Source organism: Electrona antarctica (assembly GCF_951216825.1).
Source record: "Electrona antarctica genome assembly, chromosome: 6".
Classification (NCBI taxonomy): Eukaryota; Metazoa; Chordata; class Actinopteri; order Myctophiformes; family Myctophidae; genus Electrona; species Electrona antarctica.
The window spans coordinates 36,087,103-36,109,806 of record NC_136811.1 but is presented as its reverse complement, the minus strand read 5'-3'; the positions used below and the strand labels follow the sequence as shown (position 1 = coordinate 36,109,806).

The following is a 22,704-nucleotide window of genomic DNA, read 5'->3' as shown; positions in this document are numbered from 1 at the left end:
TTTTACAATACTTTTTACAATACATTTTCCCCAACAATAAACTCACACAATGACACATGGACTTAACCTCATTATGTAGCCTACAGTTTATTGAAACAATTGTCACAGGCAGAAATGTTCACATTAGTATAAGATCTGTATGAATCCCAGGTTCTTTTATTCTGATTAGCAAAAGAGGTAGACATGAAAGTTTTGTATAAAAAAATAATCTACAAACAAATGCAAAACCTCCAAATATGAAAACTATTAACATTATTTACAAAGTGATGCATGCACTAAATTAGTCTATGTAGAAGACTGTATAGAAAACACCAGTAGGCTGCATTTATAAAAGTAAGTTGTTTACACAGTGCTCAAATCATCTGACTATAAGAAATTACATTTTTTTTACAGTTGTCGAAGAGCATTAAATTGGTCATTTGAAGGTTTCAGCACCAAAATGAGTTACTGAACCTTTAAAAAGGTCAAATCACAAGTGTGATCATACATCATCTCATCCCAGCCAATCAGAATTTGCGTCCTCACCTTCGTCTTCAACATTTATGTTACACAATGTTTGTGTTTACACAAACACTCAAAATTGTCAATGGCATTTAATGTTTGTGTTAGGACAAATTTTGGGTTACACACACCAAAAGCTGGACATAGGAGGGGCTAGTGCCCCTCAAAAATATAGCATAAATATTTAACAGATGCTGTCAAATAACATTATGCAACAGTTGACAATATATCACATAACAGACCAATTACAGAAATGGAACGATGTACCTCAAATTGGCCAACCATATAGTCAACCATGACTCCAATCATTTTTAGCCAACTGATTTCAGAGCAGGGTAAATCTTCAGTCTTTAACAGAGTTATGGTGTCTATGGTGCTGAGTATAAGCAGCACCATAGACACCAACAGTCCTGGCATATACCGATCCTACTGTGATGACCATGTTTCACTGCTTTGCTCTGACAAGGATGAAGGCACAGCAGGACACTGCCACGACTCGGTGCTCGGTGGCGATGCAACATTCAGACTGGTCAGGACTTCCTGTGCGGTCTTTCCCAGCATGCCCTGCACGTCACAGACAAAGCGATACACATACCGCTTGCCTGCTGTCTTGTGAATGATGTTCTTATGGTAGTAGTATCGCAGGCCACGACTCAGCTTCTCGTAGTTCATCTTGGGTTTGTTCTTGCATTGGCCCCAGCGCTTGGCCACCTGTAGGGCAAAACTAGTTAGGAAGGTGCACAGTTGGGAATAGAACTAGGAAAATATAATATCCCCAGTACACATAATTCAAACCAAACTGCAAAGGAAATGGCCTCACCTCTGCGGGGTCGGACATCTTGAACTCCCAACCATCTCCTGTCCAGCAAATGAAGGTATTACAGGCAGAGTCCAAAAGCAATTCCAGCAAGAATTGCCACAGCTGGATGGGTCCAGATCCTAAACGAATGAATGGATTTATGAAACCATGTTTACTATGTTATAATAAGCAATTATGATTTCTGTATGCTTATGTTTCCATGGTATGTTGTGATTTTTTTCCCTGTAAACCCTGACTGGAAATGAAGAGGAGCGCTTGTATCAGAGCTGACGTTAATAAAGCTTAATGTGATGCCATGCATAACAACTTAATTCAGGCCTGTTCAGAGATAATCACTAGGCACTAGCATGTCTGGTACAAAATCCTTGCCATCCTATACACAACACCAGAGGGAGCTCCACTAATCACGTTCAACCCAGATTGGGCTCAAACAAGGGGTTACATTAATTTTGCTCCTATTCCACAAACTTTTGGAACGCCCTACCAACAGTCGTAAAGGAATGTGAATCCCTACTTTCCTTCAAAACTGCTCTCAAAGAGCACTTGGGTGCCTTCAATTCAAACTGTCCCCAGTAAACAGTCAAATCGGCCTTTACTGTAGGCCTACCTTTTTATTATTACTTATTTTTGAGGGGCATCATATTGTCCCTCATTACGTCATATTGTCTCTTTATTGTTAATGGCGTTAACTGTTTGTGTTGGCATCGTTTGTTTTACATCACCATTACATCACCTAATCAACATGAGTTAGACTTTAATATATTAGCACATTTTTATTTCTAACCGTTTAAATTATGTTTTTGCATAGTACTGTATATTAAATGTCATTAAATGTTCAGATGAATTGGATATGAAGATATAATATACACAAGCCATATGCTTTCTTGGGTTTTACTTTTAAATCCTTTTATAGCAGACCCTGTATTGAACTGTACTTTCCTGTGCAAACTTTTAATAAAGTATTCAATCAATCAATCAATCAATCAATCAATCAATCAATCCTGTAGCTCACTATACACTTTAAAGGGATGCATCAGTTTGCTTGAGCATTTGTCTATAGGAAACAATATTTTATTTTCCATCAAACATTAATAGCAATACACAAAGCATAATGTATAATTCTTTCAAAAAAGATTACAACGCAAACTCTACACAGAATCAGATCTCATCTGTTTGTCTCTCACCTGGATAAGTTGACATTCCCGTCATCTGGCCTTCCCTGTCTGGCCTCTGGGAGTGTGTGTTTTTCCTTTTTGCCACACGGGGGCAGTACTGGCCCGTGGACTGAGGCCCAGGATTTGAGGGGCACGAGGCTGGAGGCGGGTGAGGTAGAGGTGCAGTGTAGCTGGGAGACGGGTAGTCAGGCCAGAAGGATGATGTCCGTCTCTGTGCATCAGAGTCATACAGTTCTGCTGAGTGACATGTGTAGGTCTGGTCTGTCTCACCTGCTGCAACAAAGCCACGTGTGTTAATTTACTGGTAAGACACACACATATTTGTAATAGCCTTTATTGGATTTAAAAGATCATAGAAATACAATAAAGACTTAATAAGTAAGTATAAATGCTTGCTATATGTTATGTTTGCTATATCCATGCATCAAACTGCTTACTCTGTACTCCTTTTCCGGGGAGGAAGGGGTTGCTGTCACTTCCCATGCCTGGGCTGAACTGTCCATTTTGGGGTACTAGACTTTGGTATGTCTGGGTGGACTCCTGGAAGCCTGCTTGTGACTGGTCCAATGTTAGCCCATCTATGAAAATGAAACAGGTACAATTCATTTAAATCAAGCTTTAAGGGAAATAGTCTACTTCAAATTTGATCAACAAATGAAATTAATAAAACACTTGATTTGGTGTTTCTTTACTCTTCAGTGGTAAAACATGCCAAATCACAAAAATATGAGAGATGCCCACCATTTGGATATGAGGCCCAAAAGTTGAACTCTGGGTATGAGTCGAGGTTGAAGAGGATTGGATCGTTAGAAGTAACTGTGAGACAAGAAAAGAAAACATTAAATTGGATAAACTGTCCAGACCAGATACATTGATGACAGTACATGTGTTAACACTGAACGTGAGCACACAACACAAGTCACTGAATGTATTGTGACTGTGAGTGCTTACCTTTGGTGTCATACGGGCGAGAGGTTTTCAGCGGCTCTGCGTAGCTCTCTGCTGGGTACTGTTGTTGTGCAGGTCCTTTACTGTCTAACAAAAAAGACAGGTCTTCACCACCGTAGTCTGGAGGTTACATACAACAACATTATAGACACATGCGGCTTGAAGTCAGTGTGCATGAAGCCAGAAGGAGAGGAATACATTTTACAGGGTTCTGATAGGAGGTTAAATAACTAGTTGGAAAAGTCCATAAAAAGGGAAAAAAAATATGGGGTGAGTTCTCATGAACAAAACAACAGGGGGGGGGGTATTTGTGTATACTGCCGAATCAGCAGCACTCCATTCAGGTCCACCTCGGTTTTTGCTCAATGGAGGGAGAGGAGGAAACAGGGGGGAAGAGATGAGGAAATGCTGGTGTGTGTGTGTGTGTGTGTGTGTGTGTGTGTGTGTGTGTGTGTGTGTGTGTGTGTGTGTGTGTGTGTGTGTGTGTGTGTGTGTGTGTGTGTGTGTGTGTGTGTGTGTGTGTGTGTGTGTGTGTGTGTGTGTGTGTGTGTGGGGTGGTGGTGGTGACAGACTAGTGATGGAGGGTGGGGGGGCCCTAAATCTGTTGGAGGAGGAAGTCTGGAGGAAAGGATTAGGGAAGGGAGGGAGAGAGGCAGTCAAATGCAGTGAGTATCTATAACCTGACCCCCCCCTCTCCCTCTCTCTCTCTCTCTCTCTCTCTCTCTCTCTCTCTCTCTCAGCCCATTCAGATATTCTTCACACACACACACACACACACACACACACACACACACACACACACACACACACACACACACACACACACACACACACACACACACACACACACACACACACACACACATACACACACACACACACACACACACACACGGTTTGTCAAGGTCTCATTCAGTACATTTTGACAGGAGTGATGATACTGGCTTCAAAACATTTCCTCTGTCCTTCAACATAAGCAGGCTCAGCGGAAACAGAGTTGGGCGGTTGATCATACAAAGATTTGAAATGTCCAGAAATGCCAAATCTATCTATTAATTATAGGCCTATACTGTAATGAGCGTAGCAGCACCAAGTGGAACAAAATCCAACTGAAAAAAAAGTATCAAATATATACAACAATCTTTCAATTGTTATGATGTTGTGTGATGGATACTGTGTGTATAGGCCCTCAGGTGATATAACATCAGACTTACCATATGATGCGAAATCCAAGCCAGCTGGTACTTCCTGGGTCCTGAAGTCCTCTGTGTAATATCCAGACTGGTATATCTCCATCTGCAAGAAACACAATGTTTCAGTCACCCATGCAGGCAGAATGTGCTATTGTTTGTTATAGACCTAACACTCACTCAATTACCTTGAGTGGCTATATCATTCTGTAATAACTGTTATAACTATGACGTTTTTGTAACTGAACATGAGGCTAAAGACACGGACTCAACATGTATTTTTCTTTCTTTCTTTTTTTATGAAACAGGCTGACCCCCGTTCACATCATATACAAATCCTACCTTTATTTTTGCGTCTTTGCTGTCTGTGTTTCTGTCGCCTGGTTTTATGAAGGAATCCCAGTACATAATATGTTCTATTCCCGGCAAAAAGAATCCTCTTCCACTTGCAGTCAGATCGTCCACAAGTTAACACAGACAGAGTATAGTCAATCAGTGGCCAGCCATGTCCCGTTATAAAGGGGGTCCGGGGGGCGTGGCAGGCAGTGAAGGAATGCGTCCTCTAGCAGCGTCGTGACCAACACATTGTATCCAAAAAAAACGAGCTTTAATAGAGCGTGACGTCAGCCACGATTCACGAACATACATTTGGCAGCCAAACATTCATTCACAAAAGACTCCAATTATCACCCCATCAATGACCCAAACGACTTTACAATAGTGATTGGTTGGATATATTGATGAGGCTATAAAGAGAAACAAGACAGATACTTGGCCTAGGCTGTTATATTATATATTTGTTTTATTGGGAGAATTATAGACCAAGTAGGCCTAGACTAAAATATAGTCTAATATTATAGCCTATTCTAGCCTAAACGAATCTAAACGAGTGAGGCCACTAAAGAGGAAAAATAGGGAAACTGCCTGTGCCTGCATTAAAACAAAACAAAAGAGTGCATTAACATAATATATAGATAATAGATAGGCTAGGCTATAAAGGCAGGTTAAACAATGAATCGGCTACTATCAAGTATTTTGTCATATTAATACCCTGACATCCTTGACTAAACACCAAGTCATAATCTGGGTGGAGTTGAAGTGCATGGGCTTTTGAAATCAGAACTTGCGAGTTGTGGGTCTAATGAGGTGGGAGGCCATGAGCATATCTTTAGAAGCCATTCGACAGAACAATGGCCCGTAAAAACTACTTGCTGAAGAAGTCTGAAATCACGGCGTGAGTGGCTTGAGTAGATAAGGCCGACCCAAGGGCCTTGTATAAACAAACATCTCTAGCCATTCTCCTCCGACCGAAAAAAATAGCCTACATCTGGAAAAGTGAGCTGCGAAATCGTGCACGATGTGATGTGAGAGACACACGAGTCGTGATTGGGACTCCCATCAAGACAAGGACACAACGGGGTTCGAGTTACACAACCTTGGTGCGCTGATGAGATGATTATTTAGAACTACGACGACGGGGGGGGGGGGGGGGGGGGGGGGGTGTCGCAAGGAAGGAACTAAAAGGAAGAACCACAGAAAATAATAATCTAATATAATAAAGATGTTTTGGGGATTGGTTGATACAATCGAAAGTATTATTAAGATGTAAGTCAAATTAATCGAATGTCAGTGAAAATATATAACTGAAATGGTTTTTGGCGGTTATGAAGCAGCAGGTAGTCCTATTAAATTGATTGATTGATTGATTGAAATATGTATTAACAGTTTGCAGAATTACAGTACATTTCAAGCACAAACTCAATACAAAGGCTGTTAACTGTGAGTGGACGACCCAATTAAGCATTACACTTGTTTACAAGAGGGTCCACCATGTTCAATTCATCAAAACATTTAGAGACGTACAAATAGACACACTTCTATATAGACAAAGAACAGAACAGGAATTCATCATAATGGAGGTAAAAAGGGAAAAGAAACATATACAGTGAGGGGGGAAAAGGGGGGGCGGTGGGGGGGGGGGGATTCATATTTTACGGGGGCCAGTTTCGAATTGCAGCCATCCGTAGGTGCCCTTTGAGAGCGGTTTTGAAGGAGTCAAGGGATTCGCATGTCTTAATGACTGTTGGTAGGGCGTTCCACATTTTTGTGGCATATAGGAGCGAAAATAATTTAGTCCCTTGTTTGTGCCGAATCTGGGTTGTACATGGTTCGCTGCACTCCCTCTGGTGTTGTGGGTGTGGACTTCGTTAACATTAAGGAAGTATCTAGACAGGTACATGGGTATCTTGGTGGTGTATCGAATCTTGTGGACCAGACCCATTGCAAGATGCTGTACTCTGTCGTCGACCCTAAGCCATTCGCAAATGTTTCGCATATAGACAGACAACAGGATAGTGGGCCTATAGGCTATAACTTTTGTGTTGTCCATAAAAAATGAAAAATAAATCCCATTGAAAACCTATGGCTATATGGTAAACCCATATCTGTGATGAGTGATGACCCATATACATCACTTAAGTCAATCAGATATATACGTATGCGGGCCTGCGGCCTCCCCGCTATATTTAAACAGCTTCTTCCCATGACTATAGTTTACTGCGGCTCGGGTTCGATTCCCGGTCAGGGAACGATTCTTTCATTAAACCCAAAGAAGAAGAAGAAGAAGAAGAAGAAGACTATAGTTTACTTTATGAGGTGAGGTCCCCCTAAATATTAGATTGTAATAATTTGTATATGTATTGTATTTATATACAATGATTGTATATAAATAAAATAAATATAAAATTGCCAGAAGGAAGGATTCAGAAGGAACATATGATTCGGCATGATTGCTTCCCCAATGTTAGGCCTATTTGCATTTTATGATTAGGCCTACCGGTATATAATAAGCCATTGGCACAACAACAACCAGTGTTGTAGTTTCAGTATGAGCGCAGCTTCAAGGCACTTGTTCAGAGTGACTTCACTTCCCAATTTAGAGAGCGAGCGAGAGAAAAAAACGTTGTCATCCGGTTATGGTCTCTGAGAGAAAATTGCTACTGCAATGGTTTGCGCCAAAGAGTAAATGCTCCCCTCCACGAATTGATGCGATTAAGCGACGTTAAAAGGACTCAGTTAACGTTAACATTTCTAAACGACTAAATGACAAAGACTGAGACGTTTCTGCAATGGACTGTACGATAAAGGTAAGTGTTTGATCTGGTTTTAACATTGCTTGTGAAAGCCACCCACATCAGTTCTCTGTTTGCTGAGTGAAAGAGGCAAGGCGGTGATGCGAGGTCCCCACTCTTTCCTTCTTGTACAAAATTTCCTCTTCCTTCCCGTTCGTGGTTGTATGTCGGCTCTATAATAACACAAGTAACCACTACATCTTTACACTCGGATAAAAACAAATTGGTGACTCGTAGCCTACGCGTAAAAAGACGATTACCAAAATTAATTGCTTCGTTTGATCAGGGTGATCTATAGGCTAAAGGACGACACATAAGACAGGACCAACTATTTTTAGTTTTAGTTTTACTTTGCAAACTGTAAACATCTGTTGCGAACTCAATTTAATTAGGAATAGCAAGGATATTGGTGCGCTGCAGGTGCCTGATGGCGCCATGGACCCAGTTGGACACAATGAGATAAATCTCCAAAGAGACGAAGGAATTTCATGAGGTGACATATACATTTGATACTACATCCTAACATTGGCTTATTTCTATAATAGTCAGCCGCAGAATTCGTTAACGCAATAATCTCGAAAATATCAGTAAAAAAAGCATACAGGTATAGCCCTAATTGGTCAGGGGGCATATGGATAATTATTTTGTTTTCTACTAGAAAAAAATACAAAAATCTAAGAACACATGCATCGATTGTAACTCTTCATATTGATACATTATAATTAGAGTGAAGGCAAAACATGTAGGCCTATTGGGGTAATATCGCAAAGGAAATTAGAATGAAATGTTTAATATTACTCTAATGGCACATAGCAGATATAATGCCTACTTTATTAATCGATTGGTTTTTTTTTTGCACTGAGCATGTACGCCACGCTGAATGCTAGGCCTATATATTGTCTGTGCGGGCTAATCTTTTTAATCATTTCAGGGAATTCAGGCTATGAGATATATGCCTACATATAATCCTTTCACTTTTGGGTGCGCAAATGTGTAGATTTTCGATGTTGGCCTACCGCTTGGCCAGATAGCCTACTGTGGGCTACTGTACAACATGTCAGTTTGGATAAAACACAAATTAAGTTTTCCTCCACTCAGCTTGAATGAAAGACGACTTTTTAACTTATTAAACGGGGAAATAACGAAATCCTCGTCGAAGCTATCCCGTCTTTATTTGTTCTTAAAATAGACGTTTAGCCTGCGCTATAAGAATCCAATGCCCATTTATAGTCTAATTTAAAATAGACTGGAGTTTTACTGTATTTAAACAACATCATTCCATAATTGGGTTCCAATCAGGCTAGCCTAGATGTACATTTTACAAATGATTGGCAAGATGTGACATTGACCCCTGGCCTCTCACATATAGGCCCACACACTGTAGCTTACATTTGCAACATTTATACAGTTGAGATAAATGTTCTGTAGTGCTCTTGTGTTAAGTTGGTGTTGTTTTTAAAAATAAGGTTATTTAAAGAATAATTTATAGTTGCAAACGGGAGTACTTGTCAGGTGTCGTTATCTGAACTGAGCAGGCTTCCTGTCTCAAACCTCAGACTTTCCGCACACATTTCCGCTCCCTGGACGAGAAAAAAAAAAAAAATCCAACAAAGGCTTGCCAAATAAAATTCAGCGGATAAACTGAGTCAATGCATTGTTTTACATTTGATTCACGCATGGCATGCAGTGCATGTGACACCAGTGTGTCCCTGAACGAAATGTGCCTTGCTCACAGCCCTCGCGTTGCCTTGACAAAATGTCCTAATAGGAGGCCTCTATATTGTAGACAGTTTTTTGCTCCCCCTCAGAGGTCGTGATGTTGCCAAACTTGCCAAGCTCGAAGTTGTGAAAACCACATCATGATTGAAGACGCAGCTGCACGCCTTTGCAAAATCAGCACGACTGAACTTTTACTTCTGCTTTCTGCCTCTCAAAGCGGAGAGGGACACCTTGTTTCTTTGTTAACACCAGCATGGCACAACATCATTTGTTTTGTGTAGATTTCTTTTAAAGAGATCACTAATAGTAATATTGACAGTGTGACACCAGTTTGCTGTATGAGTTCTACCTATATAATTGAGTAGGCCTATAGTTTGGAAGCAGCTTTTTGTAGAGTAAAAACAAGAACAAGAGTTGGTTGATCATAAACAATCCTTAAACAACACCCACTGTGACAATAATCACTGACATAGGTACAGAGGTAGGCCCATTGTCATCTTTAGTTAGTTATAAGAATAAATCTAGAGTATAGAATAGATGCATTATGATTTACATATAGTATTATGTAAGTATTTTGTAATGCCTATAATTAGAAAAACAGAGCCATAATGTTTAAATGGAAATAATATCATCTGTTTGTGACAACAATAAAAGAGGAACATCTTATTTAGGAAGGGTGCAATGGTGACTGTATTTAATTGATAACTCCAAAAGTTTCTTATCATAACCATTACCCAGACAGAGTGGGGATTCCAACCCAAGGTGATGAGCAAAATGGATGCTGCATGTGAATATATTCAATTAGCTGGAAAAGGACTGCTGTGACCAATTTGTAAGTTGACTTTGTGACTTATATATATTGCACGCAAAGCTTACAAATATACCCTGGTATTGATCCAACAAAAAAGTACACAATAGGTATAGCCTACTCGAAAGAAAGTATGTATAATTAATTACTAGCACATGATGCAACATGCAATGGAAGTACAATTTTCAAAAAGTACTAACAGTACAATTCCCACTGTATTTTTCAGGTTTATAATATATTTAATTAAAAAATAAGGTTACTGTATAATCTTAGGGGTGCTACACAATCCAATCCAGTCAAACTTTATTATCCTTTATAAAACACATTTTAAAATAACAGAGTTGGCCAAAGTGCTATACAGACTTGTTGATCAGGCTACAGTAGTAATGAGACATGTTAGTATAACAAATTAAAACAGCATGCCACTCGTTCAACTAATCAGTGACAAGCAGATGATGCATGCTTCATGAAGCTGATAGCTTGGGCAAGACTCCATGATGCAATCTGTAAAGCTGCTGACAAGCACCCTGCACTCAGCTTGAGTTTGATCACTATCACAGAATAGAGGTCACATAATTCACCATCGTATTATTATTTAACAGTATTTAATTTGACGAGTATAGGTCATTGATTCTGCAGGCAATGTAACCTGCCTAGGCAATGTTTGGAACCTTGTTTTGTGTCACTGTGCAACAGGTCTTGCTAAGAAAGAGAAACATTGAACAGGAAGTCAGTTGTGGCTTTGGCGGTCAGGCCACATTTATTTGAGTATATTTGTATCTGCGTGCAGAGGAGAAGGACAGCATGAAGGGGAGGTAAAGAGAGCAAAGGGAGCACACAAAAGGGAGGTAAAGACCAAAGAGCGGGAGAATGTGTTTGCGACTGTCACTGTGGTTGCATGAGCTTTATACACATGTGGACAAAATAAAAAAATTAACCAAATGGACCCAGAATAATGAAGTTAGCTGAGCCTGAGGAGGTGATGTCACTAAGGATTAAGCTCCATTTGAAAATACACACTATTTGTGGAGTGAGTTTTGTTGAAAAGGGCCATGTCATGTGACAAAGTATACATTTAATGAATTAAATCAGTGTTCTCTATACCATTTGTTCGCATGATAATTTGCTGCCCATGCAAAGCCTTTTAAATATATGTGAAGTCAGCCAACTGTTTCACTTCTGCACTGACTCAGGGCCTCAGAAAGGGCCAAAGAAAGACACAGACACACCATGAAGCAGGGTGAGAAAGAAAAGAGAGAGGAAAAGACAGCAAAGGAATTACAGATCAGTCAGTATGAATTAAAAGAACAGTCAAAGAAAAAGAGGCAGAACAAATCTGGAAGCTGACCTGTTTTATGAATGATGATTCTGTTTAGAGGTATAAGACATAGGCTCTTTTTGTTTTCTGTAGCCAAAAAAGCTTCAGTGAATATATAGTTTTGTTCCAAAATGAGATTGCAGTTTAAATGTGTGGAAATTATTGGTGGCAAGAAATTACCATTTCCATTGAACTTGTACATATAGGATTTAATGGTCATTATTATTGAACTGGCATTCTATAGTGTTTCTAGTTTCAATGTGCCTTGATTACTATTTCTATGCATTTGATGTATTACCTTGTGTTGTTGCTTACTGTAAATCGCTCTGGGTTAAGAGCGTCTGCTAAATGCCTAAATTGCAATAATAAATAAATAAAATAATAATTATAAATAAATAATAATCTGTAGATATTAAGCAATTCATAATGTGGCACCTAAAAGTGACTTCAGGACCTCTTTGGTATGTGGTCTTGACCTATACAAAATATTATAATGTAGAGAACAAAAAGTTGGCTTTTTTGTAATTATGAATTACTGTATTATTACAAGATGCCATAGTAGTTATATTTGTATGTTTATCAAAACAATAACAGATCATAGATTTTGGTAGTTTTTACTACAGCTACAGGTTGATGAATTTCAATCATCTCAGTTGTCTGCAGGAAATGCCAAACTCTGCACCATGCACCATTAAGATCTATTTTACAATACAATTGAGCCTAAAAAAAACCTAACAAAAACAGAACATGCATAGACATAAACAAAGGCACGCATGCGCAACAAGCACGCCACAGCACTTCAAATCAAGCACTTCAATCAAGGCATACCCTTGCTGTCCAATTCCATCCCTCTATCCTTTCTACCCTGACCATGGGTGCTAGAGTTGTTTTCCACTTTTAAAATGACCCACATTTTTTACACTGTGCCCCCCGCCCTGTTTCCTCTCCCTTGGCCTGTGCCAAAAGGTTTCTCTGCACATGGGGGCCAGGTTTCCTGTGAGCCACTGAAAAAGCACGCCACTGACGTACAAGGACCAAAGACAATACTCAACTCCTCTAAACAAACATGCACTTACACACACTTAGACTGCCTTGGATTGCACATGCACACAATTCACTCAAACAACAGGTCTTGTCCGTAATGCTTTACCCACCTTACAGAGTACAGACACAACATCTCTCTCACACACACACACACACACACACACACACACACACACACACACACACACACACACACACACACACACACACACACACACACACACACACACACACACACACACACACACACACACACACACACACACACACACACACACACTCGTGGTGTTTGAGGCCTTTCTCTGTGCTAAACACAGGAAGCAGCGCAGAAAGACTCAAATCTTGAACAGACTCCACCCTGTGCTAAACTTCACCAACCTCAATCCTGTAACGAATTCACACAGTGGCAAGCATTAGATGGAGAGATTGGAGATAGCATATAGCGACTACTGTACCATATCCTAATCTGAATGTTTTTAACATACAGCCTCTTCACCTCTGCACTTTTATCACACAAGCTTCCAATAACTTTAGAATGACTTATACCTATAGGTCCTGAGGAAATCAGATTATCTATAAAAAGTCTATATTTCTTAAACAGCAAAATATCATTTTGATTTCCCTCTTTGTTTTTATTAACTATTTTGCTGTTTTATGGCCTTGCTACATTTACTGTACAATGCACACAGATATTTCATCTTGTAAAGCACTTTGTAATAATAATAAATGGAAAGGTGCTACATAAATGATTAGACACACAGGGCCCCATCTTGCACCACCCCTTATCCCTAAACTTATTTGCCATGTTTTACTATTTTGAAAAACATTGTAAAAACTAGCTTGTAGATAGGCCATATAAAACTAGCTTGTAGATAGGCCATATAAAACTAGCTTGTAGATAGGCCATATAAAACTAGATTTTGATTCTCTTCTTTTGTCTTGCCTCCCAATATGTGATGTCATGTGCTCCAGTGAATTACTTAAAAAAAGGGGGGGAAGGATGGAAATTGAATGCTACTACTTTTCCAGAGATGAGGGTTAAATTCCATTCTCAGATGTGGGGGCTTTTCCAAAGATTAGTCTGAAATTCCATGTTATTATTCCACTGTATTATTTGGAAATAATATTTCAAATAAATGCATGGTTCATCCAGTCAATCTTACACAATAACAGCCCCAGGCTCTAGATTCTGGGATGGTAGATCATGACCATCTAAGGCTAAGCCTTTTCTATACTTACAAATTCATTTTAGAAATGTTTTTTAAAAGATACAAAATAATATTGCCTATAATGTTGAAAAACAATTATTTAAAGTGGTTAATACCCAATGATTGGAAAAGGTTCTGATATTCACTAATAGTGAGTAGACTTCCCATGATCCTTCAAATGAGTCATATTCACCTTTGATTTGACTATTGTGAATGGTAATGGCCTGTTGAACCTGTTGCGTGAACACATTGCAGTGAAAACGTCAGTTTCCCTGCAGTCAACACTGTTGTGACCCCTTCTTACCGCAACGGCTGACTCCATGTTCTGGTTTCTTGTGGACAGGAAGCGCTGTCTGTGGTGAGCGAGGACCAGTCCATGTTTGAGCCGCCCTACACCACAGCCCCCGCCATGCATATGAAGACAGAGATGACGTCTTCTGGTGGATTCAGCCAGGCCCCAAAGCAGAGTCCTGATCCCCCTGAGCCTGACTGGGTGGGGCAAGGAACACAGAATTCTGGGAAAAGAAGCGATGTCAATGGAACCAGGTGAGGAAGGACGTCTGAAGGCCATGATGAATCACATTCCGAAATGCTTATGATAAACGTGTCACACACGTGTTTGTCACACAACACAACACAACAATACAAGACATCAAACTCAAATGACAGAACTTAACCAACCACACACACACACACACACACACACACACACACACACACACACACACACACACACACACACACACACACACACACACACACACACACACACACACACACACACACACACACACACACACACACACACACACACACACACACACAATCTATGACCATCACCATCAGAAAGCAGGAATACTTGAGTCCAATATTGAAAGATGCATGGTATTGTATAGCAGTCAGATATACAGAACATATATACTCAACTATTGTCAAGCATTGCCAAGAATGGCATCCACATCCACTTAGCATGTGTCTTCTATCCGTCATGATGGATTTGTTCCAGCTTAGCAATGGAGAGCATCTCGTTGAGCCATCTTTTGAAACATGGAGAAGTTGGAGATTTCCAGTTTATCAGTATAAATCTTTAGGCAGCGACCATACCTGCCTTAAGCATCTGTTTTTGGTGGGAAGGAAGGCCCTTGTCTCATCAGAGCAACCAAATATTGTTAAACAGCATCTGACTGAATATCCCTTTTCCGGTTGTCTGGAGAACCAATACAATATTTTTCCCAGAAAAAAGAAAAAAAATCCCCAGAAATTGGTGATACACCTCTGCAATACCACATCTATCACACATAGGGGAGATTGTTGGGTAAATTATACTAAATTTAGATTTGGAGTAATGCAATCTATGCAATACTTTAAATTGAATCAATCTATATCTATAACACAACTCATCTGATATTGAAATGCCCAGCTCCTCAGCCCACGCATCTCTGAGATGACCAAGTCCACCGACACCCCAAAGGCGGCAATAAAGCTAGAAACTGAGGCGTACATAATAAATTCTTATAATATATAAGAAAAAATATAATATAATATAATATAATATAATATAATATAATATAATATAATATAATATAATATAATATAATATAATATAATATAATATAATATAATATAATATAATATAATATAATATAATATAAGCACAATGTATGATAGCTCTTAAATCAAATGCATAGGTTTAAATTAGAATTACTGATATTTTCAAACCTTCCAAGTTATGGAAAATCATCAATGTCATTTTCCATATAATTCACTTTCCAGATAACCATTCACAATTCGCCGGTGCTCTCTTGTTTGTCGTTTGTAGTCGTGAGTCCCCAGTGGACTGTAGTGTCACCAAGCGGTCCAGACACATGAGTAGTGAAGGGGCCCAGCCCCAGATGGCATACCAGGGAACGTACCCGGAGGCCCGTGCCAGCCCCCAGACCAGCAGCCCACCCAACACCACCACAGATGAGAAGAGGGTCATTGTGCCAGCGGGTGAGTTGAGTCACTTGTAATTTTACACCCAGTTAGCCTAAATAAACAGAGGCTTTTACTGTGCACATATATTTGTCACAAGATAGTTTGTGTTTCACAAGAATTGGCACATAATTGTCTTGTGCAATGCCAATCAAGATCTGGGCATAGCATATGTACTGTACTCTACTGTGTGTGTGTGTGTGTGTGTGTGTGTGTGTGTGTGTGTGTGTGTGTGTGTGTGTGTGTGTGTGTGTGTGTGTGTGTGTGTGTGTGTGTGTGTGTGTGTGTGTGTGTGTGTGTGTGTGTGTGTGTGTGTGCGCGTGTGCGTGTGCGTGTGTGTGCGTGCATGTTTGCCACTACTCCCCCACATTGTCAGTGTTTTTGTTCCTCTTGCCTGATTGAATAAGTGTTATAATGTTTTATGAATACAGTATATCAGCTATGATCTTAAATTATCATAAATGTATAGAAATAAAAGGTTATTTTATTGCTTGTGTTGATGGCAGAGAGAACATGCAAGAAGTGTACACATGTGCGGATGCAGTCTCTTTCCTGTTTAACCATCTCGCTACATCTATGTTTCAACCACAAATGATCAAAGGTCCTTTTTAAACCCAATCAGGTTTCCTGTCTGTAAGTCATTTGTAATAAATAAATAAATCACACAAATCACAGTTAGGTTAAGTTATTGTAGGTTCTTTTTTGTCTATACTGCACTCAACTATGAGTGAGAGAGTCTCAGGGAACACATTTAGACAGTGGGGTGTAGGGGTTCCCTCAAATGTAGTAAAGTGGAAGCAGACAATTTGCCAATGAGTCATTCAAGCTAAGCTGCTACATAATAATACACGGATGTTACATCACTGATGTGTTAAACAAGGACAATCAGAATCCAAGGGTGTGGCGTCTTCTAATCTGTACAATCTCAAACTCTGCTCGTGTATGAATATTATGGGCTGTTGCTACTGGAAATGAGCCGTGTTCACATACCTTGATAAGACCAACAATAATATAGATAGCATATTAAATTAGGTATCAAAAATCTTCATATACCAGTTTGTTTAATCAGTGGTAACACTGAAGTAGCAAAACAATTTAGAGATTGATTCAAAATGGTTGGTACAAAATGTTAATAATTGTATTCATACCATTCATACCACCAGTAATACAAATAATTACTAATGAAATATTAGTTTAAGCCATAGGTTATTAAAAGTGATCAATTACACAACACTGACACGTGATTCTCTCTCTTTATCCGTTTAATATGTGATCTTATCTAGACCCTGAGGTATGGACACAGGACCACGTACGCCAGTGGCTGGACTGGGCCATCAAGGAGTATGTCCTTGAGGAGGTGGATGTCATATTGTTCCACGCGCTGGATGGAAAGGCCCTCTGCAAGATGACCAAGGAGGACATGATGCGTCTCACATCCGCTTATAATGCAGACATCCTGTTCTCACACCTTGCATACCTCAGACAGAGTAAGGCTCACTCTATGGTTATAATAAAATGCTGGCTGATAGCATTGTATTGTGGTTCTGTTCTATGTGTTATCTCCATTAAACACTTAAAAGGTCCTGTAAGGGGTATATATATTTTAGGGGCTCTACCCCTCCAACGTCTGGCTTCAGAAATGATGTCATGTATGGACTTCTATGCCCCCCCAAAAACAGGACCCCATTCGTGACCTCATGTGGCAGCCACAGTGGGAGGCTGGGCACGAGTGTGCTTTTTATTTGAAAAGTTTGCTAAAAGGTTAAAGCCCTGTATTCTGATAGTAGGCTAATCAAATCAATCATTGCGAGAGAGAGAATTGATAGCTCATTTGTTGAGGGGTGCTAGCCCCTCCAATGTCCAGCTTTTGGTGTGTCAAAAACTTTGTCCTACACAAACATTAAATTCCCATTGACAATGAATGGAGAATTTTACATCTATCTATAAATGCACCATGTCTCTGTCTGTCTGTCTGTACGTGTGTAATCCACGTAACTCGAAAACTGTTCGCCCCACCGACTTCAAACTCGACACACGCGTTCCGCACCCCCGCAGGGGTTGCAGCGCCCGGTGTCGAGTAGGTCGGACCCATGGTTGTCCAGAACCGCCCTAAAAAGGCCTCTGCCCGGGCTCTGGACAGGGCCTCTCCCCATCTCCATAAGCTGGCCTGTTCTGACATCACAACACTCCATATTTGGGCATGCCTGACACAGAACTCCATATAGGAATAACGGGACACAGAGACACACATACAGAAATATATACATATATGGGTTTGTCCGGTTGTCCAGAACCATCACACAAAAGCCTAATTTGGCATGCTTGACAAAGAACTCCATATATGGGCATAAAAGGGACACATACTTAATAACTGGGTGGATCATTCATTTGAGGTTGTCCAGAACCAGTACAAAAGCCTCTGCCCGGGCCCTGATCACCCCTATATCTCCATATATGGATCTGGCCTGTTCCGACATCACAACACGGGCACGGTTTTTCAATTTCAAATTACGTCAAATTTTACGTACACAAACATTGCGTACAAAACATTGATGACGAAGGTGAGGGCACAAATTGTGATTGGCCGGAATGAGATGATGTATGATAATGTACGATGATAAGAGCGCCCCTCACTTCACACGAGTGTGAATTTTTGTTTAATCACTAACAATTTCACTCCTTTATCCTGTATGAGTTCTGTCTCCTGATTGGATGAAATTGGTATTCCAACCTGAAATTGTATTTTCTTTTTACTAAACAGATGGAGACAGGGAGACCCCTATTACTGAACAGGTCCAGCACTTACAATAAACTTTGCATATGATATATAGTGAAAATAAATAACCATCTAGGCCAGAGGTGGGCAACTTTGACGATGGAGAGGGCCACTATATTTCCACACTCACTCCAGAGGGCCACACTGCACATTTCTGTCGTAGCAAAAATAGCCAATTTATAGTGCGACGTGTTTGGAACTTGTAGATCAGCTATTTTTGCTATATTCGAATTCAAATTCTGAATTATGTTTTGCTATTTTTTAAATAGAATCCTGAAAAGTACCGGTAACCTTTTTATTTAATTTCAAATGCATTTAGTTATAGTTACGTTAATTGTTTTATGAACAAAACCGGTCTCTCACTTGGTTATAGGGCTGCAGCGATAGTTGACTGCACATCTATATTTTTGAGGGGCGCTATGTTTGTGTGTGTATGAACACGGAACGGGCCCGGAATGCACAGTTTTGTGCGTTTGTGTGTATGAGCACAGAATTTGCTCAGCTGATTGGCTGAGCATGGAATGTGATGTATGATGATAAGAGCACAAGTGTGATTTTAACCTTTATTTAATCAAGCAGGTCACTGAAAAACAAATTATTTATGTCTCTTGTGGTTGTTTCTCTTCTGAGGTGTAATCTGGCTCATACATTTATGGAGTGAAATAAGTTAAGCTCTGTAGTTCATCTTATATACTGGTGATGTCACCTGGCATACACTCTGGGACTTTGTAAAGCCATTGTTGGACTCATGCTACAATATCGCAGCCATATATTTCATTCAAGAATCAAGACTCACATTCACGCCAACAGACAGAGATCAAACTGAAAACTGACTCAGTTTGATCTCAATGACATTTTGAAGTTAAATATTGTATTGGTTCTTTGTTATTATTTGTATAATATTTGTATTCAATCTATTCTGACATACATCTTTTGTTGTCATTTTCGTTAGGTAGCCCAACGTTCTCCTACCCCACAACTCCCACCATCACCACCCCACAACAGCCAAGACTACAGGTCAAAGCGGGTAAGACAGACTTCTCACACTCTAGACTCTCCATCAAACACTTGATTGTACAGGAAATGAATAAGTGGAAATGAATTTCATTCTCAAAGCCATGAATCTTTCAAGCGCATATGGCGGGTGTCACGACCCAGCAGACATAATAACATGGTCCGTTTGAGAGCTGAAGAATTTGGGGTGTGAATCGTCCCCGAGAATTTGAGATCACAATCGTGGATCTATCACAAAAGAACAGCAGAGAAAACTGCTTGAATGATTTAAGGGGTGCAAAAAATAATGTGTTGAGTTTCAATACCATATTACATAGTTTCAAGAGTGCAAAGGTTTCATAGCACAACGGTGGCCTTCGATGAGGAGCCTGTCGAGTCTGCAACTCAACAGCCAGTTTCAGAGAGGAAACAGCTGCACCGGCACAGGAAATGGGGGCTATGGGTCCCACTTTTGGACACAATTGACAATCTTGTGGTGACATGGGTGGCCTTAACAAAAGAACAGTCACCCTAAGAAATTGTGGGTCATCTTCAGCTCTCCCAAGTCCTTATATCATTCCTTCTTGGTCTCCATTTATGGGCTTCCTTCCTAGTAGTGGCACTGTCAACTTCAAAGGCTGTTTGAGCCCTCTTCCTGTCCTTGTCTAGTCTCATCTTTGGTTCTTGTTTATCTAGAGAATACCTATGATGATATCAGTCGCAGGAGCAGTTGGCCAGCAAACACCATGGCTGCAGTACCCAAAGGTATGGTATGAATCCACACATTAGGACAATTTCATCCTTTATGCATGAATGATATCTAGAATGAATAGCTTAGAAAACTGTTCTTTACAGATTCCCATCCGAATAACATAAACCACAACGATATACAGCCCTACCAATAAGTCTTGGGAATTACGCTACAGCAGCATATCAAAACAACCCCCCCCCCCCCCCCCCACCCAGCCAACAGATGCACAGCAAACAAACAAACATAACTATCAGCCATTTTGCGATGCCAAGGTGTTCCAACAGCTCTGGAGTAGGAACGCCTATTTATGTTAGAGATCTTAGCGATGGGCCAGATTTTGATAACAACTTGCTTTATAAAGGGGAGGGGGGGGGGGGGGGGGGGGGGGGCAGACATCTAGCGCTACATCTACATACAACCTCATACAGTTAATCTTTTTCAGGTCTTGTGACAATCAAATTATATCCCACAATGCAGCTTTATGTAAATGTTTTTAAATTTCCTGTTTTTAGGTTCTTCCATGGAGCACCAACACAATACTAGAGTCACAGAGGCTGCACCAAGAATCGTGCAAGGTGTGAATTCCACTCCTTCCTACTCATCAAATGCTTGAAAGCGAAAATATGAGAACATTAATAATACATTTTCTTCTTCCTCACAGACCCATACCAAGCTTTAGGGTCCATAAGCAGTCGACTAGCTAACCCAGGTAAGCATGCACCAAAATAAATAGAAGCCGCAAATGAGGCCTTTACACTGTCTGCTCTGGTTTTTGAGTGAGTTGAAGAGAGCAAGCAAGGGCTGAGACATGGCTTATAACAGAATGTAAGCTCCTACAGACAGTACATTCTGGGATAGGAGTGAACATCAAAGCAACAATAAATTGCATCAAGTCGACTCCCCAATATGCAAAAATCCGGTCCAAACTTTTGAGTTGCCTCCCTCTCATCCAAGTGACTATTTGCCCTACTGTTTTCCTCACAGAAGGCCAAGCCCCCAACTCCTCCAAGAACCGAACAGGCAAACAAAGTTCAAACAGGCTCCCTGACCCCAGCGCTCACAGGCCTGTGGGTACGTTACTTGCCGCTCATGCCATTACTTCCTGGCACACAGTGAAAAGGTCACATTTGGTGAAACATAGGCTCTGATCATAAATGCATTTCTATGTGATAGGTAGTCATAGAAAATATGGGATTGTTTTAGACTTTTGTACAAGTAAGTTCATTTGAAATTAGACTTAATTTGTAATGATTATTGCACTATCCCAAAAGACGTATTAGCATTTTCATGAACATCTTAAGATGTCATGACAAAACCCTTATACTTTCCTACCCCTTTTATCCCCAAGGTTCAGGGCAGATCCAGCTGTGGCAATTCTTGCTGGAGCTCTTGTCTGACAGCAACAATTCCAGCATTATAACCTGGGAAGGCACCAATGGCGAGTTCAAGATGACAGACCCGGATGAGGTGGCAAAGCGCTGGGGGGAACGCAAGAGCAAACCCAACATGAACTATGACAAGCTGAGCCGTGCTCTTCGCTACTACTATGACAAGAACATCATGACCAAAGTGCATGGCAAGCGCTATGCCTACAAATTTGACTTCCAGGGCATCTCGCAGGCACATCAGAATCACTCAGCCGAAGGAGGGATTGTGAAGTACCAGACTGAGGTGCCTTACGTGCAGCCCTATCACAGCCACCAGCCCAAAATGAACTTCATGGGAGGGCACCCAGCTCCTATGTCCGTGTCCCCTGGGAACTTTTTCGGCCCTCCCACAACATACTGGAACTCACCCAACAGCCCCATCTACCCTGGGTCAACCATGCCTCGACACCCCACAGCTCATTCCCATCTTAGTTCATACTACTGAGGACAAGGCATCTCATGCCACAGTGAAGTTGGCAGAAGAACCCCGACACGCTGCAAGACATTGTCTTGTCGAAATGAAGGTGATATGATGCTATACTGTAGTCTGTTTAAAGGGGTGTTGTATAATGTACAAAGGAAAAGTAATGTTAGATGAAATAAGCCTATTCTACTACAACGTCTGTGGTCATTCCTGAATGGGGTGATTATCTAATGTGATTCATTTAAAAAAAAAAGCCAAGTAGCTGGTTTGATAGTAGTGGTTGTGAAGGCAACAGCCAAATGGTTAATCTGTAAGTAGCATTATCACTGCTTTTCATTATATCTTAAACGTCAATTTCTTTTTATAATAATTGACCTGACATTTGTAAAAGTTAAATTGTACAGAATGTTTGACACCATGTAGCAATAAGACATTTAAGCTAATAAACGCTTATACTTATATAAAATTGACTCTTGCGATTATTTGTAAGGTTTGAA

General features: G+C 40.4%; 2 protein-coding genes across 5 annotated transcripts; one reads left to right on the top strand and one right to left on the bottom strand.

Annotated features, from left to right (window-relative positions):
- Positions 1-111: 111 nt before the first annotated feature.
- etsrp (ETS1-related protein) lies at positions 112-5,090 on the bottom strand. The gene is made up of 8 exons (XM_079504104.1): positions 4,977-5,090; positions 4,659-4,740; positions 3,448-3,564; positions 3,238-3,312; positions 2,934-3,074; positions 2,506-2,769; positions 1,322-1,440; positions 112-1,212 (listed from the first exon to the last, which is right to left on the bottom strand). Exons 1-8 carry the CDS (start codon positions 5,040-5,042, stop codon positions 928-930), a joined length of 1,149 nt encoding a protein of 382 aa, XP_079360230.1. The 5' UTR covers positions 5,043-5,090; the 3' UTR covers positions 112-927.
- Positions 5,091-7,617: 2,527 nt separating this feature from the next.
- Positions 7,618-22,656, top strand: fli1rs (Fli-1 proto-oncogene, ETS transcription factor-related sequence). Of its 4 annotated transcripts, none has more exons than XM_079504092.1 (10): positions 7,618-7,780; positions 14,206-14,408; positions 15,682-15,854; positions 17,120-17,323; positions 19,565-19,639; positions 20,302-20,370; positions 20,869-20,931; positions 21,018-21,065; positions 21,341-21,427; positions 21,705-22,656. In XM_079504092.1, exons 1-10 carry the CDS (start codon positions 7,763-7,765, stop codon positions 22,226-22,228), a joined length of 1,464 nt encoding a protein of 487 aa, XP_079360218.1. In that variant the 5' UTR covers positions 7,618-7,762; the 3' UTR covers positions 22,229-22,656. The 4 variants fall into 4 exon arrangements, with proteins under 4 accessions (XP_079360218.1, XP_079360221.1, XP_079360219.1 ...); XM_079504093.1 differs by lacking the exon at positions 7,618-7,780 and adding an exon at positions 7,989-8,258; XM_079504094.1 differs by lacking the exon at positions 7,618-7,780 and adding an exon at positions 10,254-10,316.
- The last annotated feature ends 48 nt before the right edge of the window (positions 22,657-22,704 follow it).